Source organism: Copidosoma floridanum, unplaced genomic scaffold (genome assembly GCF_036245765.1).
Source record: "Copidosoma floridanum isolate Cflo_tuat_1 unplaced genomic scaffold, Cflo_Japanese_pri ptg000004l, whole genome shotgun sequence".
NCBI classification, from domain to species: Eukaryota; Metazoa; Arthropoda; class Insecta; order Hymenoptera; family Encyrtidae; genus Copidosoma; species Copidosoma floridanum.
The window spans coordinates 40,894,467-40,918,372 of NW_028321881.1; the positions used below are offsets into that span (position 1 = coordinate 40,894,467).

The window sequence follows — 23,906 nt, forward strand, 5'->3', positions numbered from 1 at the left end:
TTTTCCAAAAATTCCAACGGGATACTAAAGTTAAAAGGTTTTATGATTTTTTTGGCTTGGTCCGATCAGTTAAAACTGTTTGTGAAAAAAATGGTGTAATTTGCAATTAAGGAAATAAAAAAAAATTGATCGTTAATAACTCGAAGAGTAATTGACCAATAACGCTAAAAAAATTTATGCATGTTTGGATCAATACAGACATCATTTTAGAGAATTTTCAGTCGTCTACGTGCAGTCATTTTTTATTAAAAAATTAGTAAAAAAAAGGCGTTTTTTTAACTTTTGAGGCTATTTGCAGGTTACCAATGGCACTTAGCGACCTCTATCACCACAAACTTAGGGGGTTCAACTGCACCCTAAAACGAAGCGATTTCAACAATAATCTCGCCTGTGCCCGAAAAATACACTTTTTAATGTTTTTACCTCCTCGCCGTCTAGCCTATAAATTAGCGAGGCCATAAGAGAAAAAAAAACATTTAATTCATACTTGCGAGCACACTTTAGAAAAAATTCATAAATCAGAAACTGCGACCTCATAGTATGAAATTAGTCTGTTGCATGATCCACATTTTAAAATAAGATATCTCTGTATAAACTCCTGGTGCCCCAGATTCACCACAATCCGGTCCATACGACACAATCCCAGCAAGCATTCTGTTGACAACCAAAGGACCACCAGAGTCACCATCGCAAGCGTCTTTACCCCCAACTTTCATGTATCCAGCGCAAATTTGTCCAGCACCAATTCCACCCTCGGAACTGTATGTTTCATTACATTTAATCTTACTGATAATCGGCACGCGAGCAAATCGGAGTTTATGAGGGTAGGTGCTCCCAATTTTACCCCAGCCACTAATAACGGCCACAGTACCATCACAGATTTCCTTCTCAGATTCCAACAGTTTGATTTTCTGGCAATTTCTGCCAAACTTGAAGGGCTCTAAAACGCTGATCAAGGCAATGTCATTCATAGGCGTATTAAAAGCATCCACAGTATACTTCTCGTGAACAATGATATCACCAACCACGTGAACAGTACCAAGTTTATTATAGTATGGTGAACCAGAGCGAATTTTTAGTCTTTTTTTTACGTCATTCAGCGTCATATACTTTAAGAGAGTCGTTATGCAGTGTGCCGCTGTAACAACGTAGTAATCGGATATGATAGAACCAGAACATATGTTGTTTTGGTGAATGTTCATAGATACTTGGTAAGGGCAAGCCTCGATTTTGATGTGCTTGCCATTATATACACGTCCCTTCCGGAAAATGGGACACTCCTCCGCAGTAACAGATGTGCCTGTTGACAAAAAAATAAATAAATGTCTATTAATAAATGTTATCCAGATCACAACCACTTCAAAACAGATGGAGTTATTTTGGATTTGTCTTTATGGTATTGAGGATGATAATTAATCTCGAGTCTGAGAATCGTACGTAAATATTACGCTAGCAAGATCTTTGAATTTAAACAATTTAATAAACTGTTTGAATAGTGATATAATAGACTGTTAAATTTTTTTTTCGTAAAGTTAGACAGAATATTTTAATTATGAATTAGAATGGTTACAGTAATACGTGATGTGAGTAAGAAATATTTCACGTAAAAATGGTATTTTTAAGCTTTCAATGAGCTACTTCTTGTATGACAAATTTTTAACATTTATATCTCTCTTTTTTTGAAGCTGTAAATTTTGCTTCGACCAAAAAAAGTCCAAATTTCGATGAATAAGATGAATGGTAACATTTATGTGGAATTTCTTATTACTGGTAAAATAATAATTAGTGTGTACATGGTTATTGACGTTAGCGACTTGTTCCAGTTAATATTGTTGTATATATCTTGGGTTGCGTATAACTTTTGCACTCATACAGTTCTTATTTTACTTCGATGTTTTATGTGAAGCTTTAAGTATATTGCGCTTTATTAATTGTCTATCTACAATTGCACATATTAAGTGAAGCACGATAATTTATTTTCGCTGTACTAATATATTTTATTTTCAAATTTTATATAAGTCAATTGTAAACATTATTTTAATACTAACATAAAGTGTGCATAAGCAATAAGCCAACAATGATTCTTAAACACAGAAAGTCTTACACGTACTACTGATTATTATTTTCACAAGAAGTCAATAGAGCAATGATAGAAACCTAAAATGACTCAGACACTGTTTGAAGGTACTTATCATTAAAGCAATATTAATGTACCAATCGAGCATGTATTAACGTACCTACTGGCTATTAGGAAAACAGAATACAAACTCATTTGTTGAAGTAAAATTTACAACTTTATAGGAAGCCTGTACTTTTTTTCATAGTCATAATTTAGTACATTTTTTGCATCAGTAATTAGGCGAACACTCAGAATTAAAGATGTAATGTTATTCAGCTGTGATTTCGACAAAAGATATTAAAAAAATACATCGATAAGTAAGTAATGAAATGCGTTACGTTGCTCACATTTGCACCACGACACGTTGAATGTATAAATAAAAAAGTGGCGTGGACTTAAGCATGTCTTAAGACATGCAATAATTATAACAGTTCTATTGTTTTTAATTGGACAGCAACAAGAAAAAGGAATTGTGAAAATATAAGTACGAGATGGTTTTAAAGATGTAAAGACGCTTAAGAGACAATCTGATTACCCAAGTGTCAGCAAGAAGTAATGAAATCATGTGGCATGGATGATAGGTATATCTAGCAGATTTTAAACGAGAAGTCTAATGAAATTAGTAACTAATACTAAAATAAAGAGACTTACCACTACTCGCACTCAGCACGGCGATGAACAGAGTAAAGAGCATTTTGATCTATGAACTGCTATGTTCTTCATATAGTGCCTTCAATCTTACTGGGCACTAAAGTCTATACTACTATAGTGATGATCCTTTTATTTGAGAGTTGGAGGCTTTAAATGAGAAAATAATAAGTAATGGAATTTTAATTGATTCCTTATCTCTTTCCGTGAAATGTGAGTCACTGAAATTCATGCAGCCACTCATGCACTCCCCAAAAAACTTGTACAACGTAAAGTAAGTGACTCCAATTTAACTATTACAGTGTACTCATACTTAGAATCGATAAGGGCATAAGCAATTAAAATGAATGTAACTTTATAAGTATAGCATAGTTACTTTCATAATGAAAATATTATTTATGACACACTGTACCAGAGAATAAACAATGGCACACGTGACCTAAAATAATCCTCCAAAATTCATTAACAAATTTAATATGTTATATGTTTATAGTAAACAAATGTCTCTCTAACAGCAGTGCACCAAAAATTTTGTGAAATAATAAGGTTTAACTTGAAACGGATTTAAGATGACAGTACCTCATAAAAGGTTATTGCAAATTAAATCTTCAATGAAGTGTGCACTGAGACTTCTTCATTTTAGATTTATTTTTTTTTTTTATTTTGTAAGGCTTCCAAATAAAAAAAAAAAAGTTCTGTAATAGTATCTCATGAAAAAACATTATTTATTGTTTTGCACAAGAGATGACTTTATTTTCTAAACTTTATTTATGAAACCAACCAATTTTAACAAAAGAAGAAACCTAATGTTAGTTTTTACACAAATATCTGTATATTTTATTATATTCGAAAAATTCTGTCAAAAAGTACATATGATACAAATGTAAGTATATCCATTCAACCGTTACCAGCACAATAAAAAGTTTCTGATAGCTTATTTTGTACCATGGATGAAAAGTTCAACCACTTGCACAAAAAGTTATCTTAGTTGTAAACCCTGTTCTTCTCGTCAAGGTTACAAAGTGCTAATCTTGCCTATAGGCACATCTTGAGTTATTATGCCCTCGGGTGGTTGAACTGTCCTATACACTGAGAGTTATTTTTTAGCGCAGGGAGAAATAAAATCGTATACGTGCCTCAGAAAAAAAGTACTGCTTCATTTTTCAGGTGTTTGATACCTTCGCCTTGGGCTCGGAAGGCCACTCACACATTAAAGGAACATAAAAGGAAATGCCATATTTTTCTCCTTTGGCACGTAGTATACTATTTTCTCACTCGTAAAGTAATTTTTATTCGTACTGTAACATCTTGATTCAAATACACTAATAAACATTTTATTTTGAGTTATTTCTAGCCCTTATGCACGTAAGCACTGTTATTATGTCAAAAAACTTATTTAGAACTTATTTTTTTGCAGCCCATACAATGTAATATGCTATAACTTCTTTGTTAATTAATGAAATACCCACAATTTTCATTCAAGTTTACATAGATGTCAACTATTTTAAAGGAGCTGCTGCCAAATCCTTAAGCAATTTCTTGTCTATCTTTCCAGATGGTGTGTGTGGCAGTTCATCCAGAAACTTGACACCTCCCCTTAATTTTTTAAGAACATCCAATTCAGCGCTAAAATCCACAAGCTCCTCTTCGGATACCTATTTTTTGTAATTTTAAGAAAAATGTATAATAAGTGATTAGTTTAAGCTATTTTACCAAATTGGAGCTGTTTTTGCTACCTTTGAACGTTTACTTAGTTCTCAGTAGAAAAAATAGACTTTATACCTAGTGCACATCCAAGCAATACAAGCACAAGGAGTCCCACGAATATTTGCCTGACATGCACCACTAGGTAAGAAAACTACTATTCTTGAAGACTAACCTCATATCCAGGATTTTTTTTAATAAACGCCATAGGGACCTCAATTTCGAGATCATGAGGAACTCCTATAACGGCAGCTTCCAGTACAGCTTTGTGAGTCATTAAATACTCCTCGATTTCTGAGGGTGATATTTGATGTCCCCGATATTTCATCATTTCTTTTTTTTTATCGACTATCATAATCTCGCCGTTCTCCATATAATATCCAATGTCACCCGTGTGGTACCATCCTAGTTTAGTTTGAATTCATGTATTACATAAGCCTTCAATCGTGAATAAGTACTGCAACGTACACTGGAAAAAAATTTCGTCAATCCAAATAAACATTTGTTTTATTATAAACAACGAGTATTTAAAGTACACATTAAGGTAAATCTATTAAATATTACGTTATTAAGATTTCAACAATTATTATTTAATCAATATAAATATTTTTTTTATTCTGATGAATATTTTTTGTTTGCATTGAAACAATCTTTTATTTGGATTGAAGAAATTGTTTTTTAGTGAAGCTTCTCACCTTCGTTGTCTATCATCTCTTGGGTCGCCTTTGGATTGCGGTAATAACCGAGCATGGCTTTAGCCGTTTTGAAGCAAATTTCGCCAGATTCGTTTGGGCCGAGAGCCTGGCCGCTCTCTAAATCGATTATTTTAATTTGTGAGTTTGAAACGATGAAGCCAACGGAGTTTTCTCTCGTGCAGGAATTCGTCGTTATCGTTAAAGTAGCACAAGACTCAGTTAACCCTGTAATAAAAAAATAATGTCCCGCCAGTAGAAATAAAATACAAAAAGTGCCACGAAAAATTTAATTCAAAGTTTTATTAAACTATCTTCAACAATAATCTTATAGACAAATTTTGAACATTAATCCAGATAAGGCCAGTTTTGTACGAGGGGGAGAAAAATACGATTACAAGAATTAAGTTATGTATATTACTGTCCCATAAAAAAGGGGTCAAGTGTAGACAGTGCCAAATTAACAAAAATGCTGAATTACATTTGTCTGATGAATATGATGACATTTTGCACAAATGATTTCTAGTGTAAACAAAGTACGATTCATTTTTATTAAAAAAAAAAAAAAAAAAAAAAAAAAAAAAAAAAAAAAAAAAAAAAAAAACCTGATATCTGACGATATCTTATAGGAAATAAAAAAACTTCATTTAGTGTCTTTTTTTTTGTGTCTATTTATTGTAATTTATTTGTAATTATTTGATAATCTTCTTTATTGCATTTATCTTTTTGTATTTATCATATAGAATAATTCCGTGAAAAGTCCAAGATTTATAAATTTTTTAGCCACTTATATAATCAAAAGATGGTTTTTCAATAAATTACATCCATTTACATACTTTTATATACTATTACATACATTTTGTGTGGAACATGCCATAAACCGTTATAAATGCTAAAAATAATAGAGGTTTCTATGAAGTCAATGTAAATTGTATTAGTAATACTAAATGTTAATTTTTTCGCAAAATATAACGTGAAATCATATAATATATTAAAGAAATAAGAAAAATATTAAGTTTTCTTGAAAATGTGTCAAAAATATTTTATATGGTGTTTATATTTAAAATATATCATTTTGACAAAATCTCTCTTTCTCTTTCTCTCTGTGTGAGTGTATCTATGTATTATCTGTAGTTTATGTATAAACCCGTTGACTGAATTGAATGATTTGGGTTGAGGCTTCAAGTATTTGTTCCTTCATTTTTATTCTGGTTTGGGAAGCCAAATTTGAATTGTATCTCTTATTAAGGTTATTTATTGTTTGGTTTTAAAAGATGATTATTCATATTATTTATAGTTTTTTGTAAAAATGTAAGTATCTTTTTAGATACTATCGACAGATTTCAATGATGAAAGCTTTGAATTTTTTTTTCTCTAGTGGTATCACTTAAAAAAATTTAGATCTATACCTAATTATTGTTATTTCGATCTTCAAGTTGAAAAAAAATTATTTTCTAGTAATGCTTGTTAAAAGAAAATGTTTTATTTAATACTTTAAATTATTTTACATCTTCACACAGAAAAAAATTTTTTTTTTTTATAGGTGTCTTTGTTATTTTTTTATGAACGAAACGATACTTTTATTCTTTAGTTAGTCATATCTAAAGGTGTTGATAACAGATTTTACTGATCCAAGACGAAACATGTTTTATTATACTATGATATAATATTTTATTTGCAAATATCATGTTTGTGTCTATATGTATGATATTAGCACTACAATAGCATGAAAGTAATTTTTTTTAAAATTGCGAATAATTTTTAAACCATCTGGAACCGTTTATAACGATTTATGGGTAGAATAATTTAAATTTGATTTCTTAAATGACCCAAACTGTAGAGTATGAAAATATCATTTAATTTTTTGATTAAACAATAATTTTATTAGGCATGTTTTTGAAAATTTTAAATATTACTATTTTTTATTTGTATTTTAGAAAAGTTTCTGATTATTTCAAATAACGATCGTTTGAAATTTTAATTTTTGTACTTATTGTTATCTATAAATAAAACGTAGTTTTTTCATCTTATCAGTATTTTAAAGCGGCTTTTTAATTTTAACAAATCTGTTTTCTGATTATTTTCTCTTTTTCATATTACCATTCAATAACATTCAGTAACGTGCACTAAGCGGACGCTATTAATCAGACTCTATTAGTATAGTAGAATGAGTTTTTCGGCCCATAAAATTCTGACTAGCTCGAAAAAAATAGGATAGTAAATATAATGCATGGAAATAAATTAACATAGAATTGTAAGACAACAAAAGTGAGTCACGTTGGGCTCAAATCGGTTTGGCCGTTTTTTTGCAAATCGCAAAGAACTGCCATTTTGAGTCGTTTTTTCAAAACTCAGAAATTCGTGTTCTGTACAATATTTACAGTATAAATTGAGTCACAAGGCATGTATTATATTTTTTAACATACAGACTAAAGTTCAGCTTCATCGGTTTTGAACTTTTCGAAAACCGCAGCAAAAACCGAATAAAAGTCCTCTCGGACAATTGCCATAAAAAAGTTATAGGCCAATATAGGTACATTTTTCAAACGTACTTCGCTTCATCTATATTTAGTTTACAACTACTTAAAATGCCATTTATTTTTACCAATTAGAAGTATCTTAAAAATTAATTTCAAAAAAAGCACTCAATTAAAACATGCATGCGGGAAGTGGGCGTGGCCTCCAGCGGCGCGCCGCGTCGGTTCAGCGAGCCACTGATTCCACTGGAGAGCAAAAAGCCGTTTTTTGCAATCAATTTGTGTGTTTATTAAGAACTATAATATCTGCCTTGTGATCAAATTTCAGCTATAAAGATTGTATATAATTCGAGTTATTGAGTTTCGAAAAAATTACTCAAAGTGGCAGGTTTCTGCGATTCGCGAAAAGATGACAGAAATCGATTTGAATCCAACGTGGCTCGTTTTTTTGGCTTAAAATTGCACGTCTTTTTTACAAAACTTTTTTATTGCGATTCTTTGGTTTTATTCTAGACGCGAAAAACATGTTTCGGCCATTTTTGCCATCTTTTTGGAGCTCTTACTGACACTTTTATTTGTTAAATATAATGTCAATTTGTTACCATGCATTAAAACTACTACCCTATTTTTTTGAGCTAGTCAGAACTTTTGGGACACTGATATGATTTTTAGCAAATTTTACATACTAGTTTTGAAATTTAACTATCAAAAACGTAGTTAAATGACGTTATGATACTGCCTAAGAAACTAACAAAATTTAAATCATAACCAGGATATCAGTATCTATTTATTGCATCTTTTTATCGTTTGCATTGTTATTCTACTGTCTTTCAAAATACTTTATCTTGACATTAACTTTTTAATGACCAAAAAATTTTCCTTGGAATAAAAATCATACAAAAAATAGTAACAATTGAATATTAAATAAATCAGACGAGTACAACCAAGGTATCAAATACATTTAACCACAATAATTAAAAGAAAAGAATTTCATGAAACTTGGATTGATGAAACTTGAATTCCGGATGACTTAAAAATACTGTTTTCTTACAATTACACTTCATAGCTTATAATATATAAATAAGTTATACATTAAGAATAAAAAACTCATGAAACTTAGCGGCAGTATTTTAAAATTTTTTTCTTATTTCTGCAAAATGTAAACCACCGAAAAAATAATAAATGATGGACTATTTTTGTTATAGATATTCCAGGTGACTTAAAAATGTCTTTTTTTAGTTAAAAAATTTTTATTAAATTTATAAGAATTGTTAATAATAATTAACCTGACACTTTTATGGACTCAGACCCTAAATAGCCCATAAGAGATCAAGGTATGTAGCAAAATTGGCTACTAGAGCCTCAACAAATTAAGTATTTCTGTGGCGGCAAAGAAAAGCAAGGGATTCGAATTTTCGGGTTTCAGTTACGAGCTAATTCATTTACAAGGTATTTTTACGATTGCAACCTCGTTTCTAAAAAGCGCTGATGACAAGTGTAGGATGTTTTAGAAAACGTGGAAAATATTCTGGTGTCAATTATTCATTAGAAATTTCATTCTTAGTGTAAACGTGTTATAGCTTTTAAAAAACTTTCTCGGTGTACGTATTTATTTCGAACGAATAAGGTTTAACATTCTTACAATTTCGTAACTAACTAAACGTACTTTACTTTGATACTCGAGCTATGATAAAAGAACAGTGCAATTGAGAAATGAATTATGTTATTATGTGGCACAATTTGTAACGATACCGTAAAGTTGTCTGAAATAAACGTTAGGCAGGTGGCTCTTGATCTGCTTAATAAATTTCTTGCCCAATTTTGCCCCGCCGGTGAAAATAAACTTGAGTGAGTTGAGTTCGTATTTTTCGAGTACTCGAGATTTGCAGAGGTGAGTGACCAGTGTCGGAGGAATAAATAAATACTCAACCTTCTCGTTATTTCATCCACAACGTAAGAAAAATATAAATTTCAAAAGAAAAACTTTAACATCACAATAGCATTTAATGTTAGAGGTGCATGTATTCATGTTTACCTTAAATTCGTTAATAACGCGACAGGTCTCTTCGGGATCGAAACTCAAATGCAATATTCGTTTCGTGAAGCCCAGGGTTGTTAAAAAAAGATGTAAGGTTCCACTTAGCCAATAAAGAGGTGAGTACCAGAGTATATTCGTATAATTGGGTGGGAATGCAACTGCACCATTCAGAAGATTCTTGATAACTTTGCAAGAGTAAGATACGCCCTTTGGAAGGCCTGTACTTCCGGAAGAAAAGACAATCATTGCAACTTCGTCCTCCAACCTGGAATCGACAGCTTTAAAAGTCTCTATGGACTTGTTATTCTCTTCGAGGATATCCCCAAGTTGTGGGAATCGTTTCTGATTCTCGAAAACAACGATGTGGTCAACATTGACGCCCTCGAGTTGTGCGGCGTCTCTTAGTAAGTTTGCGGTTGACGCGCACGAGAAAATGATTTTTGGTCGAATGAGATTCATGAGATGGCGAGCGGTTTCTGAAAAACACAAGTGGTTAATAAATTTGAGCTTCAAAAAATGTTAAATAATTAATGGCTATCCAACTATAACAGTATGAGGTAAATGAACCATGGCCTTTATTGTTACGTTGATGCAAAATTGTAAAATAATTACAGATTTTTAACGCCTTTTGCGACCAAAAACCATCATTACTGGAATCTTCGTGTGATAATTTGCATGTAAGTAGTGCAGAATTCTGGTACCACCATATAAATGGCTACACGTCAATCAAAAGACAAAGCCAATCCATAGAAGTCTGACTGTTATTTGAATAAATTGATATTATCACTTACATCGTAATACCACACTTGTTAAGGTTTTACAGGACACCCCTTTTACGCTAGAGTGCACTTTTTGCACAATAAATTTTTTTATCAAGTCTTCTAAATATTTGACGATAACATTGTTAAAAAATTTTAAACATACAGTGTGACTAAATCAAGAAAAAAATTTATTTGAACAAATTGCTTAACTATTCATAACAATATAACTATTTAAAAAAATCTATGTAACGCTTGTTAACTTATATGATTATTTTCCGATTTCGATCCAAAATCTCTTAATCTCCTGAGATATTAATCATCCATAACCCTAACTCTTTTTTTATTGGAAGATACTGATTATTCATAGTAAAAAAATAATTGTATATTATAATTTCTCTAAAAAGTAATTTGTTTGACATAAGTCATGAAAAAAATTGTTCATGATAGTTTCTTTTGAAAGTAATTTTTTTGATATAAATAATTAATATTTTGCAATTGGAAAAAGTTATGATTGTAGATTATTAATTTTTCAAGAGACTGAGAGATTTTGAATCAAAATCTGAAAATAATGATGTAAGCTTACAAGCGTTAAGTAGATTATTTTAAATAGCTATACTGTTATAAATAATTGAGCAATTTATTGAAACAAAATTTTTTCTTAATTTAACTACACTATTATGTTTATAATTTATTAACAATGTTATCATTAAGTATTTAAAAGACTTGATAAAAAACTTTATTTAAAACGTGTACTCTAGCATAAAAGGGGTTTCCCATGCAACCACAACGAACGATAAGTAAAGTATAGGAATTGAAAAGTGTTTTTTTTTTATTGCTGTAACTGTTTGATCATATTTTTCTAACTTTCTTAAAATGCTGTGAACCATTAGATAAGTAGGTAAGAAATGTATGACAGTATTAAAATACATTTAAATATGCGTATGACTCTCCAAAATTATTTATCGACACAGCACGCTGATGTAGCATTAAGAATCGTTGACTAGAAATTTTCTGTTGTTCGATGGTTTTGCGCGATAGGTTAGAATCGTAGTATAAGTTTTAATATACATTTATAACTAATAAGGGACATGATATATTATGTTACAGTGAATAAAGTATTATATAATTTGTAAGCCGAATTTCTTGCAATCGATATCAGCCTTAAGTTTTTTTACACTTAATGCATCATTCTATTCAAATAAGGATAATCTTGTTTTAAACTCGAAGAAATATTGATATGAAAGCTTACTTAGAGTAACCTCATGGTACCATGGATTGTAGATGGCCCCGATAAGAAGAGTTGCAACCACAGGAACATAGTCCATTGGTTGATTGGGTGTACAAACTACCACGATATCGGTACTTTTTACGCCCTGCTTTTGCAGCCACATAGCACATTGAATGCTTGTTTTCTTCATCTCTGCATACGTCGTTTGCTTTCCTGTTTCCACTTCAATCTTATTTAAAATTATTTTGTTTTAGTTGCGAATTAATTTTACGAAATTGTAACTTTAAAAATTATTTACACTAACATTTCTTTTAATTTTAATTATAATCTAGTAAAATTGATGTAAAATACTTATACACCCTTGTTTAAATTTTAATTTAATTTATATTACTTAGTACCTGAATCCACTGAATTTCCTCATATTTACTAGTATGAAAAATCATACTATGTTTATTTGAAACAAAATGAATAATATTTTGGTGCCAAAAATGAGTGTCCTAAGAATTATTTAATATATGATCATGACAGTATACTCTGCGTATACTTAATCTAGTTTTTCAGCTAACTTGAGACATTGTTGTCTGATAAGGTTTAATTGAAGTAGATTACTTTATCTTTATACGAGAACTTTGAATGGGTTTCACAATAGGGTAGGTCTTATTCAATTAAAAAATATTTTCAGCCTCATTAAAAATGATTTTCAAAACAAAAATATAAAATTTACTCTTTCACTGTTCGCTAAATTTAAAAGCGGTAGTGATATATATAAGCGTTCGAAAATGATTAAGCAAACAGACATCTCAAAATAAATTGGTTGATGGGCTTAACCTAAAGATTACCAGACACACATAAATACTTTTTATTGTATAATATTAAATAACAACTGCCTGTATTTTATAAAGTTTAATGCGATTTCACGAAAAGCTTACAGTACATTTTTTGGAAGGAGTTTACTCAATTTTTTTTAAAATTTTCTATTAATGACTTTTCATAAAGATTTTTTTGACTATACAAATTTTGTAAACTTTTTTTTCGGTATTTTATTTTTTTATCATACACATTTCATAATTTTTCATTCATTTTAATTACAAAAGCATTTTTAAGCTGATGTATAAACATGTTTACAAATTAATTTTAGTCGCATCTTGGTTTTATTTAAGGAGGCTCCCTCGTGACAGTTCCCGAACCAAGATCAGATGAATTCAATGGTTAAATATCTACCATATCCAATGATATAGTTATACATATATATCGCTCACCCTGCAGAATTTCGAGATATTATTGATTTAATGTAGCGCTTTCTAATACGTATTCTTATGGCGGAGCTCGCACACGTGATGAAAACAACTTAAAAACTCGAGTTAATCAATAGTTTCCATGATAAGAGCGCACACGTTTTGTAGTAAAAATCCTCCTTTTTCAAATGACCCCTAGCAAAGTAAGTGTTACCCTGGAAAATTTCGAGATATTCTATTAAAAATTCATCAAGTCATTGTATTTTCACAGGTTAGTCTAGGTTCCCTTGCGCCAGTGATGCCAACTATACTTGAGTTTGCGAGCAAATTTTAGGCTTACGACGAGGGTTGGCATTTCTGCACGAGGGAGCTTCCTTAAGGAGGTTAGAGTACTACTGTCCGCGACAAAAGTATACTATAGTACTGTATACAGATAGAGTCGTTTGGACTGTACTCTCGTCCCATGAATCTGTTGAAAGTTTTTGGCGTTACTGTACATGCATACACAGCGTGACTCATATATGTACACGCACTTGAACTTGTATGCGTGAGACTACAGTGAACTGGCAACCCTGCCGCCGCCGTTCCTTGTGCTTGAGATATATACATTATAGGTACGAGCAGACAGCGTGTCAGCGTATATCTCTCCCGCACTGAAAAAAAGTAACCTCCAATCTGCGTAATCCCATCAACTACTTATATAGTGTTTATAAACATAACTGGAAGATCGCGCTTGAAAAATGGAGGATTTATTAAACAGAAAGTTTTGGAAAAAAGAATTAAAAGTATTTCAGCGATGGTTGCAGCAAGAAAAGGGGAAAAAAAAGAAGAGGACGTGAGGGATTCAACGTTTGCATGTGAAGGGAGTCGCATCGTTAACATTCAAAAACTAGCTAAAAATTTGAAATGCTGTAGGTGCCAAGGAACTCTAAGCCTAGAAAATATCAAAAGTGAAATTCTTGAAGGACTGCACTCTATTTTTCGAATAGTTTGCCTAGCATGTTGTATTATAAATGTGATTTCTACGGGGAAGAAAGTTCTGAATGGCTCGCACTTTTGCTCAGACAGAAATTTATCAGGTGTTTTAGGTAAATACAGAAGTATTTGTATGCGACTTTTACTTCAATCGTTTCCTTACTAATATGTCACCAAATTAATTTAAGAGCACTTACTTCTGGTACTGAATGCACTGGGATAAACGAAATTTTAAACTCCTTGGATATTCCTGAAATGTCAATGAGTTTGTTCAAAAGGTATGAGAGAGAAGTAGGACCAGCAATTGAGCAGGCTGCCAAAGATAGTTGTAGAAAAGCAGCTAGTGAAGAAAGATAATTAGTAATACAGAACCTGGAACAGCTTTGCAATAATTTGTAAGGAAAAACAATTGAATTTGATTAATTTGTAATTCAATCACTTTTTCATTTTGGATTAAATTAAATATTGAATTCTTAATTCAAAATATTTTTAATACTATTGGTTTTACTGATGAAATTATTTTTATAAGAAATATACTGTATATTATTTTTTAGTTGTCTACTACTGAAATTGAAACTTTTTACATTTAATTTTCAATCAATTTAGAGGAAATGATTTTCATTTTATTTTTATTACATTGTATGACAGTTGTATTTAAAAATCAAAATATTGAATTTTTTTTTATTCAATAAAGTTATAATCATATATCTAGAAAATTTTTGTAAACTCTTTCCTTACAACTTTTGATATTAATTCACACCTATTTCAGTTTAGTGATTTTACTAACTCCCTTCATTCCTTCCCTCTTTTTTATATATTTTTTTTTTTTTTTTAATAAACAGGGCACCTGAGATGGTTCATGATCTTTATCCAGAAATGGAATTTCTGAAAGCTTCCAACGATTCTGCTGCTTTTGACAATACATGCGATAAGATAATTAATATTATCGTGTCCTATGATATGGGATGGAGCAAGCTAGGGAACGGGAGGAGCTATGACAGCCTCAATGGCTATGCAGCTATAATAGGTTTCACCAGCAAGAAGGTATAAGATTTTACAACAAGAAACCCCCAATGTTCCTTTTGCGACAAAAATCACTCTAATACGGATCATGATTGTCGGAAAAATTTTGAAGGAAGTGCTGAAGCCATGGTGGTGGATGCAAGCGTGAAACTAGTGACAAAAAGCACAATTTTACAAGAAGCCAAGTTAAATGTTGGCATTGTTATTGGGGATGAAGACAGCAGTACAATTGCCGCAATCAATAAATCAAACAGTTCGTTTGTTCATAAACTTGCAGATAAAAATCATCTCATAAAATTTTTTTCAAATGATATGTATAAATTAGCAGATACCTGCAAGGACCTAAAAAAATCCGGTGTAATAAATCACTTAAAAAAGTGCTTTACATATGCGATTGCGCAGAATAAGGGAAACGCCTCGAATTTAGCCATTGAAATTATGCGTATACCAGACCATATGTACAACTGCCATGAAAATTGTGGAGGCTGGTGCACATGTAATGAAGGCTCCAAACAGTCGGTTACCTTATCTGACGCATCAGCTTACGAAAGCATAAAACAGATATTCTTAAAATACGCAAATAATTCCGAAAAATTCAGCATTGCAGCCTCTAGTCAGGCAAATGAAAGTTTGAATGGCATGATTACTTCAAAAGACTCCCAAGAACAAATGCTACAGTAAGAGCGAATCTTGCGATTTTAGAGTGGCTGCAGCCGTTTTGTCTAAGAATGAGGGTAACTTAGGTTTATTGACAGTTAAAAGCAATCTGGGATTACATTTCACGAAACGTTCACAAGACTTTCCTAAGAAATCTGACTTATCAAGAAAAATCAAATCTGCTTCTAAAGTAACAAAACAAAATGAAATATGGAAAAGAATAAAACAAGAAATGAAAAAAAAATAAATAAAACAAGAAACAAAGAAAAAAATAAAACAAGAAATTTAAAAAAAAAAAAACGAATGAAAAAATTATAAAGGAAATTAAAACAAAAAACCAGGGGGTATTAATGGGTCATGGGACCCACGGTAAGAACGAAGTTCTTTAAACATGAGATGAGTATAGACACAATTTCTCAGGTAACAAGGGGGTCGCCAGACCCACAGGAAGAACGAAGCCCTGTAAACGTTAGTACTGCATTCATGTTTTTTACTAAAACAAAAACTTGAAAAACGAATAAAAAAAAATGAAGAAAAAAAATAGTTTACTACTCACAATGGTTGAACTTCGTGAGTACTGTATTTATGCACGACGTTCTCACGAAGTTCAACCATCGTGAGTACTAAACTATTTTTCATACTCATCAATCAAATAGTGAATTCTAATAATGCAAGAAACGGTTTACTTCACTTAAACGAATTAAAAAATGTCGTTTCGAGACCAATTCTCTTGAAATGATCAATTTCTCATATTAATTTTCAAAATATGAAAGAAATATTTCAGAAGTCCGGCAAAGAAGGTATATCTGAATTATTATCAAAAAAGAATAGTAGTGCTAAATGCTCGGTAACTAATAATAAAAAAGTTTTAAAGAAAATAACGGATTTATAACACCTATGTAAATAATATTTTTGTATTATTCACATACTATTCACATATAATTATATTAGGTGTATTACTTAAAAATCTGTGACAAATTGTATGTGCCTTAACAAAAAAAAAATTTCTTCCATAATATGCTGTAATCACTTATTTTCAATTAACCTTTTCTTAATTTTTTATTGGTTCATATTTTAGACATTTACATGTGTATATACATTCGCGTTATTTCCATATTCGTATTAGCGCGCGCCTCTCAGACGTATTATACGTCAGCGCAGCGTTGTCATATTTCCGCTCGCATAGTCGCATCTGCACACGGTCCAAACATTTGTCGAAATCATAGATCTTTTTATAAATATATCTCAAAAACCGTGACGGTAGGCCTCCTCAAATTTAGGTATGTTATTCTAATGTTTATGTAGAATAACATACTAGTTTTTGAAAACATTCGTAAAATTATTTTACAAATTACAGATGAAAATGTACATGTCGCGACGGTGTTCCCATAAGGACCTGTGTATAAGGTCGTAAGTTTGCTATTTTTTTTTTTTTTAAACTACGTGGCTACGGTTTCTGAAATTTTAATATGTTGTTGGAGCAATTCAAACAAACATATTTTTATTTTTTTAAGACTTTCGTAAGATTCTTGTGCATCGCTCTAACCCCCTTAAGGTGGCTAGGGCGTTTGATACCGTACCAAGTGAGGGCCCCTTTAAAGTTCTATGGACTATGAAAAATACTTTTTGTTCGTTGTCATGATATTTGAATATCTTAATCACATATTTAAATTTAAGAGTTCTATTGGCCTAAAAAATCTTAAAATATCGATAAAAAATAAAGTAGTAACTCATTTTAACTTGCGCATGCGCAGAAAACAACAAATCACTTTTTTGAATTTTCTTTTAATCTAAGTGGTTCATGCACAGTTTTTACAATTCTTAAATGTTTCTTATAAAAAAAGGGACATATACAAATTTTATTTGTAGATGTTTGTCATTTTCTTTTTGAGTTATAGTCATTTTAGTGATGGATCCTATAATACTGCTTGTTAAATTGGTAAGTTGTCAATAGCATTTTTCCGAAAAGTTAAGTGGTTGATTCTTAATTTTTTGATTGCAAATCAATTCAGTACACTTTATTAACATAATTTTAAAATAACAGAGACTGTACATAAGATAAATAAATTCTTTTTTTCAATTTACTTTTAAGCAGTATCACACATAATTTATTAATCGAACAGTTAACATTGTTTACTTTAAAGTACATTAAAATTAAATTCAAAAAAATTAATAGTTCTTAAAATTGAGTTACACTACATGTTACATCTCTTCGGAAATCTTATAACGGGCTAAAAAGTATAGTTTTTTATTGTTTTTTTTTTTTTTACAACCATTTATGAGAACTGTAACCAATAGGTTCTGCAATTCTGTGTTACTATGCATATATGATATGATATCGCCATTAGCATAGCGAATAACAGCCTCAGATGTCATTATGACATCAATATTACTCATACAAGGCAAAAGAGATCACATTTTTTATGGCTTCTGAACCATCAGACCACTGCAGTTGAAATATGAGAAAGTAGATTTTGAGAGGTACGAACCAGAGAAGTTAATGCCAGTTCTCGAACTCGTGAGCATGTGTTATCAAGCCCTCTGAGCTACATAGACGGGGTGAAATCAGCAATCGACCGAAAAAATTAATTTTCTCACAATTTTTTTGCACAATCTTGTTTAAAGTGTAATACTGTATGGGGAAGTAAAGTTTTCTGGGCAGAAATTTGGTCAGAACCTGTTAAAATAAACTGTTAATTTTTAACAAACTATAAAAATTTATTTTTTCGAGAAACAAAAAATTGCTCCTTATTCTTTAGCCCATTCCAAACAAGTAATTAATTGGGATGTATACACTATGCCCCACAGTTTTAGAGTTAAAAATTCCCACAGTTTTGAAAAATGCTTTTTTTTCTAATATTCATGGCTTCACGGAAGTGCTAAATAAACATATTTTTGTATATTATAACAACAAACATTAACTATCAACCTTACTCTACAATCTCCAAAAAAAAAAAAGTCAAAAAATTGAGTGGCAAGATTGTTTTTTGCAAGAAGTATTCAGGGCGTTTCAGCGCGCTCTCGTATGAGTGTATACTTATATACCCGTTTCATAGCTCAGTGTGTAGTAAACGTATGTAGAGAGCTATGGAAGCGTGTATGCGCGGTGACGTTCGAGATTTTAGATTTAAATATGTATTCTGAAACGTAACACAACAAAATCTATAATTTTCCGTGACCATACATAAATCTAAAACATTAGGTGTGGTCAAAAGAACTGATTTTTTGACCTGTTAAGTACTTCCTTTATTTTTCAGAGCATCCAACGAAACTTAAAAAAATACATCAAAATATAAAAAGTTTTTTTTTGAGATCTACTACTGTAGTATTCACAACTTTATGTAGTTATATCAACTTTATACTATACTTCCCAGAAACCAATTTTCAAATTATTTTCAAATATCCATTGCCTTGACGTATACATCAGGATTGTAATTTGAATAAAAGTGAATGATATAAAAAAGTTGTATCTTGATGAAACTTGCATTTTTTTACTATACAGTACACACCATTAATATAAATTAAAATATATAGCAAAAAATGATTTAAAAAATACTTTTTAATGTTTTTTTTTGTGTTAAAATATGAAGATGGTTCTGAAAAAAACTAACTTTAACTTATTAGAATTGTGCAATCCTGGGGCTGGTAACATTTTTCCCTTCGACGAAATTTTTTGGATTAAAAACTGTTAGGTTGTGGTATACAAATGAAGCTAAAACTAAATTTAAGCACGATCTTCTGAGATGGTTGATTAAAAATGAGTGGCCATTACATTTTTTACTCTTATGAAATACAGGGCACTTCTATGAATCAGTCGTGCTTGAAAACGTGAGGTAATTCTTGTAATCTATTTAATGTATGGCTCTTATTAAGTACTAGTCAAAATTAATATTGGTAAGTAACGTCTTGATGTATGAAAATAAGACAATATAGAACTCAAGTGTCATAGAACCAAAAAAACGAGACAAAACTTGACCGATTTTAAATTGTTTTCCCAACACTACGTCAGGATGATAATGTTTCAAGAAAAATAAAATTTATTGTCACTATTCGATGTAACACGTCTTAGTGTGAGATTTTGAGGGAAAACCCATTCATGACGTACTACAAAAGGTGGTGTTACTTTGACAAATAAATTAATATATGTTTTAAAAATACGATAGGTTAGAAAATTTTACAAAAATGTAAATACCCGCAAGAGATAAATCTATAAAATATTTTGCATATAATATACCTAACAAGCAAAAGCGAGTGCAAAAGTTAAAGAAGCATGCGTCATAGCGTGTTTTTCCCAACCAGCTGGAGAAAAGTTTTTTCAAAAATTCAACAACACCAAATAAATCAGGACCATATTTCCGTAATAAAAAAAGGGTGTATACCATATTCTTATTAACCACCACTAAAGTCACATGTGTGGTGTTCCTCAGTTGGGCCATACACGTTTAATAAATACGTACCTAACTGTCAAACGTTAATTTGTATGCTTATTAATTCGCTTAACATATGTAAAAAAGTATTTAACGCCTAGAAAATGTATAAACATTCTCTAAAAAAAAAAAAAAAAAAATTGGCAGGAGTTATGATTCCTGCACCTTCACGCTGATCACGACGACAGAGAAGCAGTTAATCGGTCCTCGAAATGAATACAGCACAGGCGAAACGGAAAGCATTGAATGGTCACCCATCCAAGTACAAAGCGCACCAAATGCTACTTGACTCCGGAGACCGACGGAACTGCATTTCTATAATCAAGCCACCGAGAAGGTATTTGTTCACTGATATTTTCGAAAGTAACAACGCCTTGGCTATGCATTGACAAAGCCTCTGTTTTTTTTTTCTCTCCCTCTCACCACATCGTTTCTATCGTTACCTCTTCGGTTGGTCTTCGATAATTAAATTTATGTTAAGCTTCACTTAGTTTGAACTTTCGTGGCTGAGATTTGAAAAAAAAAAAAAAAAACAATAATTTCAAGTCCACGTGAGTTTTGCCGTAAATTTGTACTGAAAAAAAAAGTTATTTGTTGCGTACAATGCCATTTTTTTCAATACGTTGTAGATGATATTTACTAAGGCAAAAGTATTCGCCGTGAATGTTTGTTACAAAAAACAATCTTGCCACTCAATTTTTTACATTTTCTTTTGGAGTTTGTAGAAGAACGTTAAACGTCAACTATCATATTTTATAACATATGAAAATATGTTTATTTAGCACTTTCGTGGAGCTCTGAAAATCGGAAAAACGCATTTTTCCAAACTTTCGGAATTTTTTTATTTGAAAACTGTGTAGTTTAGATATAGACGTCCCAATTGATTATTCATTTGGAATAGGCTCAAAAATAAGGAGCAATTTTTTGTTGTTCAAAAAAATTAATTTCTATAATTTGTTTTAAAAAAATTTGTTTGAACTATTTCTGACCACATTTCCGCCTGGTAAACTTTACTTGGACTTTCCCATACAGTAGCGCATTTTAAACAAGATGGTGCATAAAAATCGTGGGTAAATTAATTTTCTCGGTCGATTGCTGATTTCGCCCAGTCTAATAAGAACCGCAGCCTAATTAACCACTGTGAAACCGTGGCCGTGAACTTTATAGTTAGAGTGAACACACGCATGTAAGCAAATCTACGAAAAATATCCCGGTTTTCTCCCCTGTTTTTTAATAAAAATTTTTTTGCGGCACCCATTTCAGATTCTAGAGCTTATTTTGTTCGCAATGTCATGTACTATAAAGTGTGAACACGAGTTTTAGTGGCAGTGACACCGTTTTTCCATAATTTGCAAGCAATTATTGTAATTGTACATATCATACATATAGACTTTTTTTGACGTATAAATTGTTAAAAAATAGTGTCCTTGAAAACCATGTTTACGATTTTTCTCTCACAGTACATGACGTTGCGAGCAAAGTAAAGCCCCATCTACTTCCGTACTGTTTTACTATGACCGTTACCATATTCATAATTCATTTTATTTTATACTTTACAAACGTAATAACGCTGAGATCTCATCATTTTTCATAAAAATATGTTTGTGAATGTATGCTGTAGTAAGGTTTAGGTATAGGAATAGTTGTTACAAGTGTGGAATAAAAAATTTCCCGCACGAGTTGTGATTGACGTGCACAAGTGGCCGAAGTTGCTGGGAACGAGTGCCAGTTGAGCGCACGAGTGCGTAGCACGAGTGTGATCGCAGGGCACGAGTTACTAGCATCGGCCACGAGTGCGAGTCAATCATACGAGTATACGGGAAATCGTCCGCACAAGTTACGTACAACATTTTTTGTAATATGTGTGAGGAAAATTGATATAAATAGTAGAATAAGTAATTTAAATGATGATTTCGAAGTTTATGCATTTTGCATTATTCATCCGTATGAGTTGGATACAATTAATATTAATATAATAAATTTCTAAATTAATAATAAATTGTTGCATACAAAGTAATAAATAATTAACTTACAAGTTAGGTTGTGCGGTTTTTGAAATATCATCATGTTTAAAGTATGTAAAGTTGCACTGAGAGAAAAAAAACTATAAAAATTGTGATAAAATTTAATGGTATGCTGGTATTCTCTTATGCACCGAAATATTTTCTCAAGGCAACCATGTTTTTACATCTCGCTGGGCAGCAATTTCTACTGCGCAGACAGTACGAACTCCTGCACTTGCGGTAAAAATGACTATTGATAGTAGTGACAACTGTTATGAAAAATTGAAAATGGTTCTGAATTTAAAGAGAATAATACCAATTTACCATCTTAGTGCAGTCATTCTTAGACTTATTGGCTCATAGTATGTTTCAACTAAAAAAATCCTCATTTTAAAAATTGGACATAGATAAAATACTACGATTTCATTAATACAAGGCAATTAAGTTATACTTCACTCTAAGATAAGAAAGTTTTGAAAACGACTTATGTATGGAAATTTTTAATTTATATCTAGTATCGTATATTGTTGATTAATTTTTCCACGTGATGTAAAGACTAATGATTTTTAATTTTTTAGTTATATGATTAAACCAATAGTCAATAGTATGTCAGTTTGTATTTATAAGATAGATCAGGATGTCTGACTTCATCTAGAGTTTAATCGCATTAATAACTTAGTTAAGGTGGTTCATGCTAAAATTAGAAACTGGGCTGTCAAAGGAAAACTTGGAAAAGTTGTTTATGATTCGAGACTGAGTCGTTTGAAAAAACTCATGAAGCACTCGTATTACACGGGCTCTTATGGACGTACACAGTTTTGATACAGTAAGTCATGCGATTACTTTTTGTAAAACTGTGCCAGAATGGCCAAAAACTAGAGTAATAAACTAGAAATCGTCCTGTTTGTAACGGTTCGTTGAAAATTTTACCTTATGAGACAAAATTGAAAGATCTTGATTTAAGCGCAATCATGTATGTATGGCCATTTATTATGTTAAAAGCATGTAGGCGAGAGTGGACTGCTAATTTTTTTCGATTAATCGCAATTTCACACAATAGTTTTTAGATACTATTATATTGGATATTGTGATCTTCAATGTGACATGGGAGTTTTATTTCATTTAATGAAAAATATTTAAAAATATTGACAACTTCAACAAAAGGTATCCATTCAATTGCACATTCGACTCGGGAGTCGTGCATGAGCCACCTCAAGACAAGACATTATTTTGGCCATACAATTTGGTGTGTCATAGAAAAGAAAAATTAATCTTACCTGCGAAACATAATTTGGCTTCTCATCAAATACTTTTAAGAAAAGATTACCAATACAGTCAGATTGAATTGGAATACTATATTCTTCACCCTTGATGATGTTATTTTCAATCGTGAACATTCTTTGCTATAATTAAACAAAAATAGACAAAAAGTTCTCTAACACACGCTTTTGTACAAGATCATTCTAGATAATATGTGAGAAAAAATTAAAAACCTTACCGCCATTCTAGGAATTTGTCCTTGTTAAAAACTCGCTCTCTGACAATTACTTGTCAAAAACAAGCGGGCAATTTATCTACAAAATAGTTAATGTAAGCACAACGTAACGTAACTGAGTAAGGCAAAGAAAAACACTGAAACCGCATATAATTTGAGCGACTTGATAATGCTTCAAATCTATTTATCTCTACTCTTATCGCGTTTCCACTATAAATACGTAGTGTGTAACGCTTTTGAAAAATTTTGGATGTTTTGTATATCTTCTCATGGAAACAACTTTAGTGCAATGATAGTAGAAGCCTTCACAAAGAGACGTTTTCCTCCGTACCACGGGGTGGGAAAAGATGAGCTCAAGGCTCGGAGAGTACCATAGTTCAGTCCGTCAGATATTTCCAGGGTCGGAAGCATCACTATTTACTAT

At 31.4% G+C, this 23,906-nt stretch overlaps 2 protein-coding genes across 2 annotated transcripts; both read right to left on the minus strand.

Annotated features, from left to right (window-relative positions):
* Positions 1 to 533: 533 nt before the first annotated feature.
* LOC106644590 (trypsin-1-like) lies at positions 534 to 2,813 on the minus strand. The gene is made up of 2 exons (XM_089597210.1): positions 2,771 to 2,813; positions 534 to 1,300 (listed from the first exon to the last, which is right to left on the minus strand). Exons 1-2 carry the CDS (start codon positions 2,811 to 2,813, stop codon positions 534 to 536), a joined length of 810 nt encoding a protein of 269 aa, XP_089453336.1.
* A 1,255-nt stretch (positions 2,814 to 4,068) lies between these two features.
* LOC111643473 (luciferin 4-monooxygenase-like) lies at positions 4,069 to 23,906 on the minus strand. Its single transcript, XM_089598018.1, has 8 exons — positions 23,486 to 23,906; positions 23,265 to 23,390; positions 11,689 to 11,896; positions 9,676 to 10,154; positions 9,393 to 9,570; positions 5,167 to 5,391; positions 4,647 to 4,876; positions 4,069 to 4,422 (listed from the first exon to the last, which is right to left on the minus strand). The coding sequence occupies exons 1-8, from the start codon at positions 23,489 to 23,491 to the stop codon at positions 4,267 to 4,269; spliced, it is 1,608 nt and encodes a 535-aa protein (XP_089454144.1). The 5' UTR covers positions 23,492 to 23,906; the 3' UTR covers positions 4,069 to 4,266.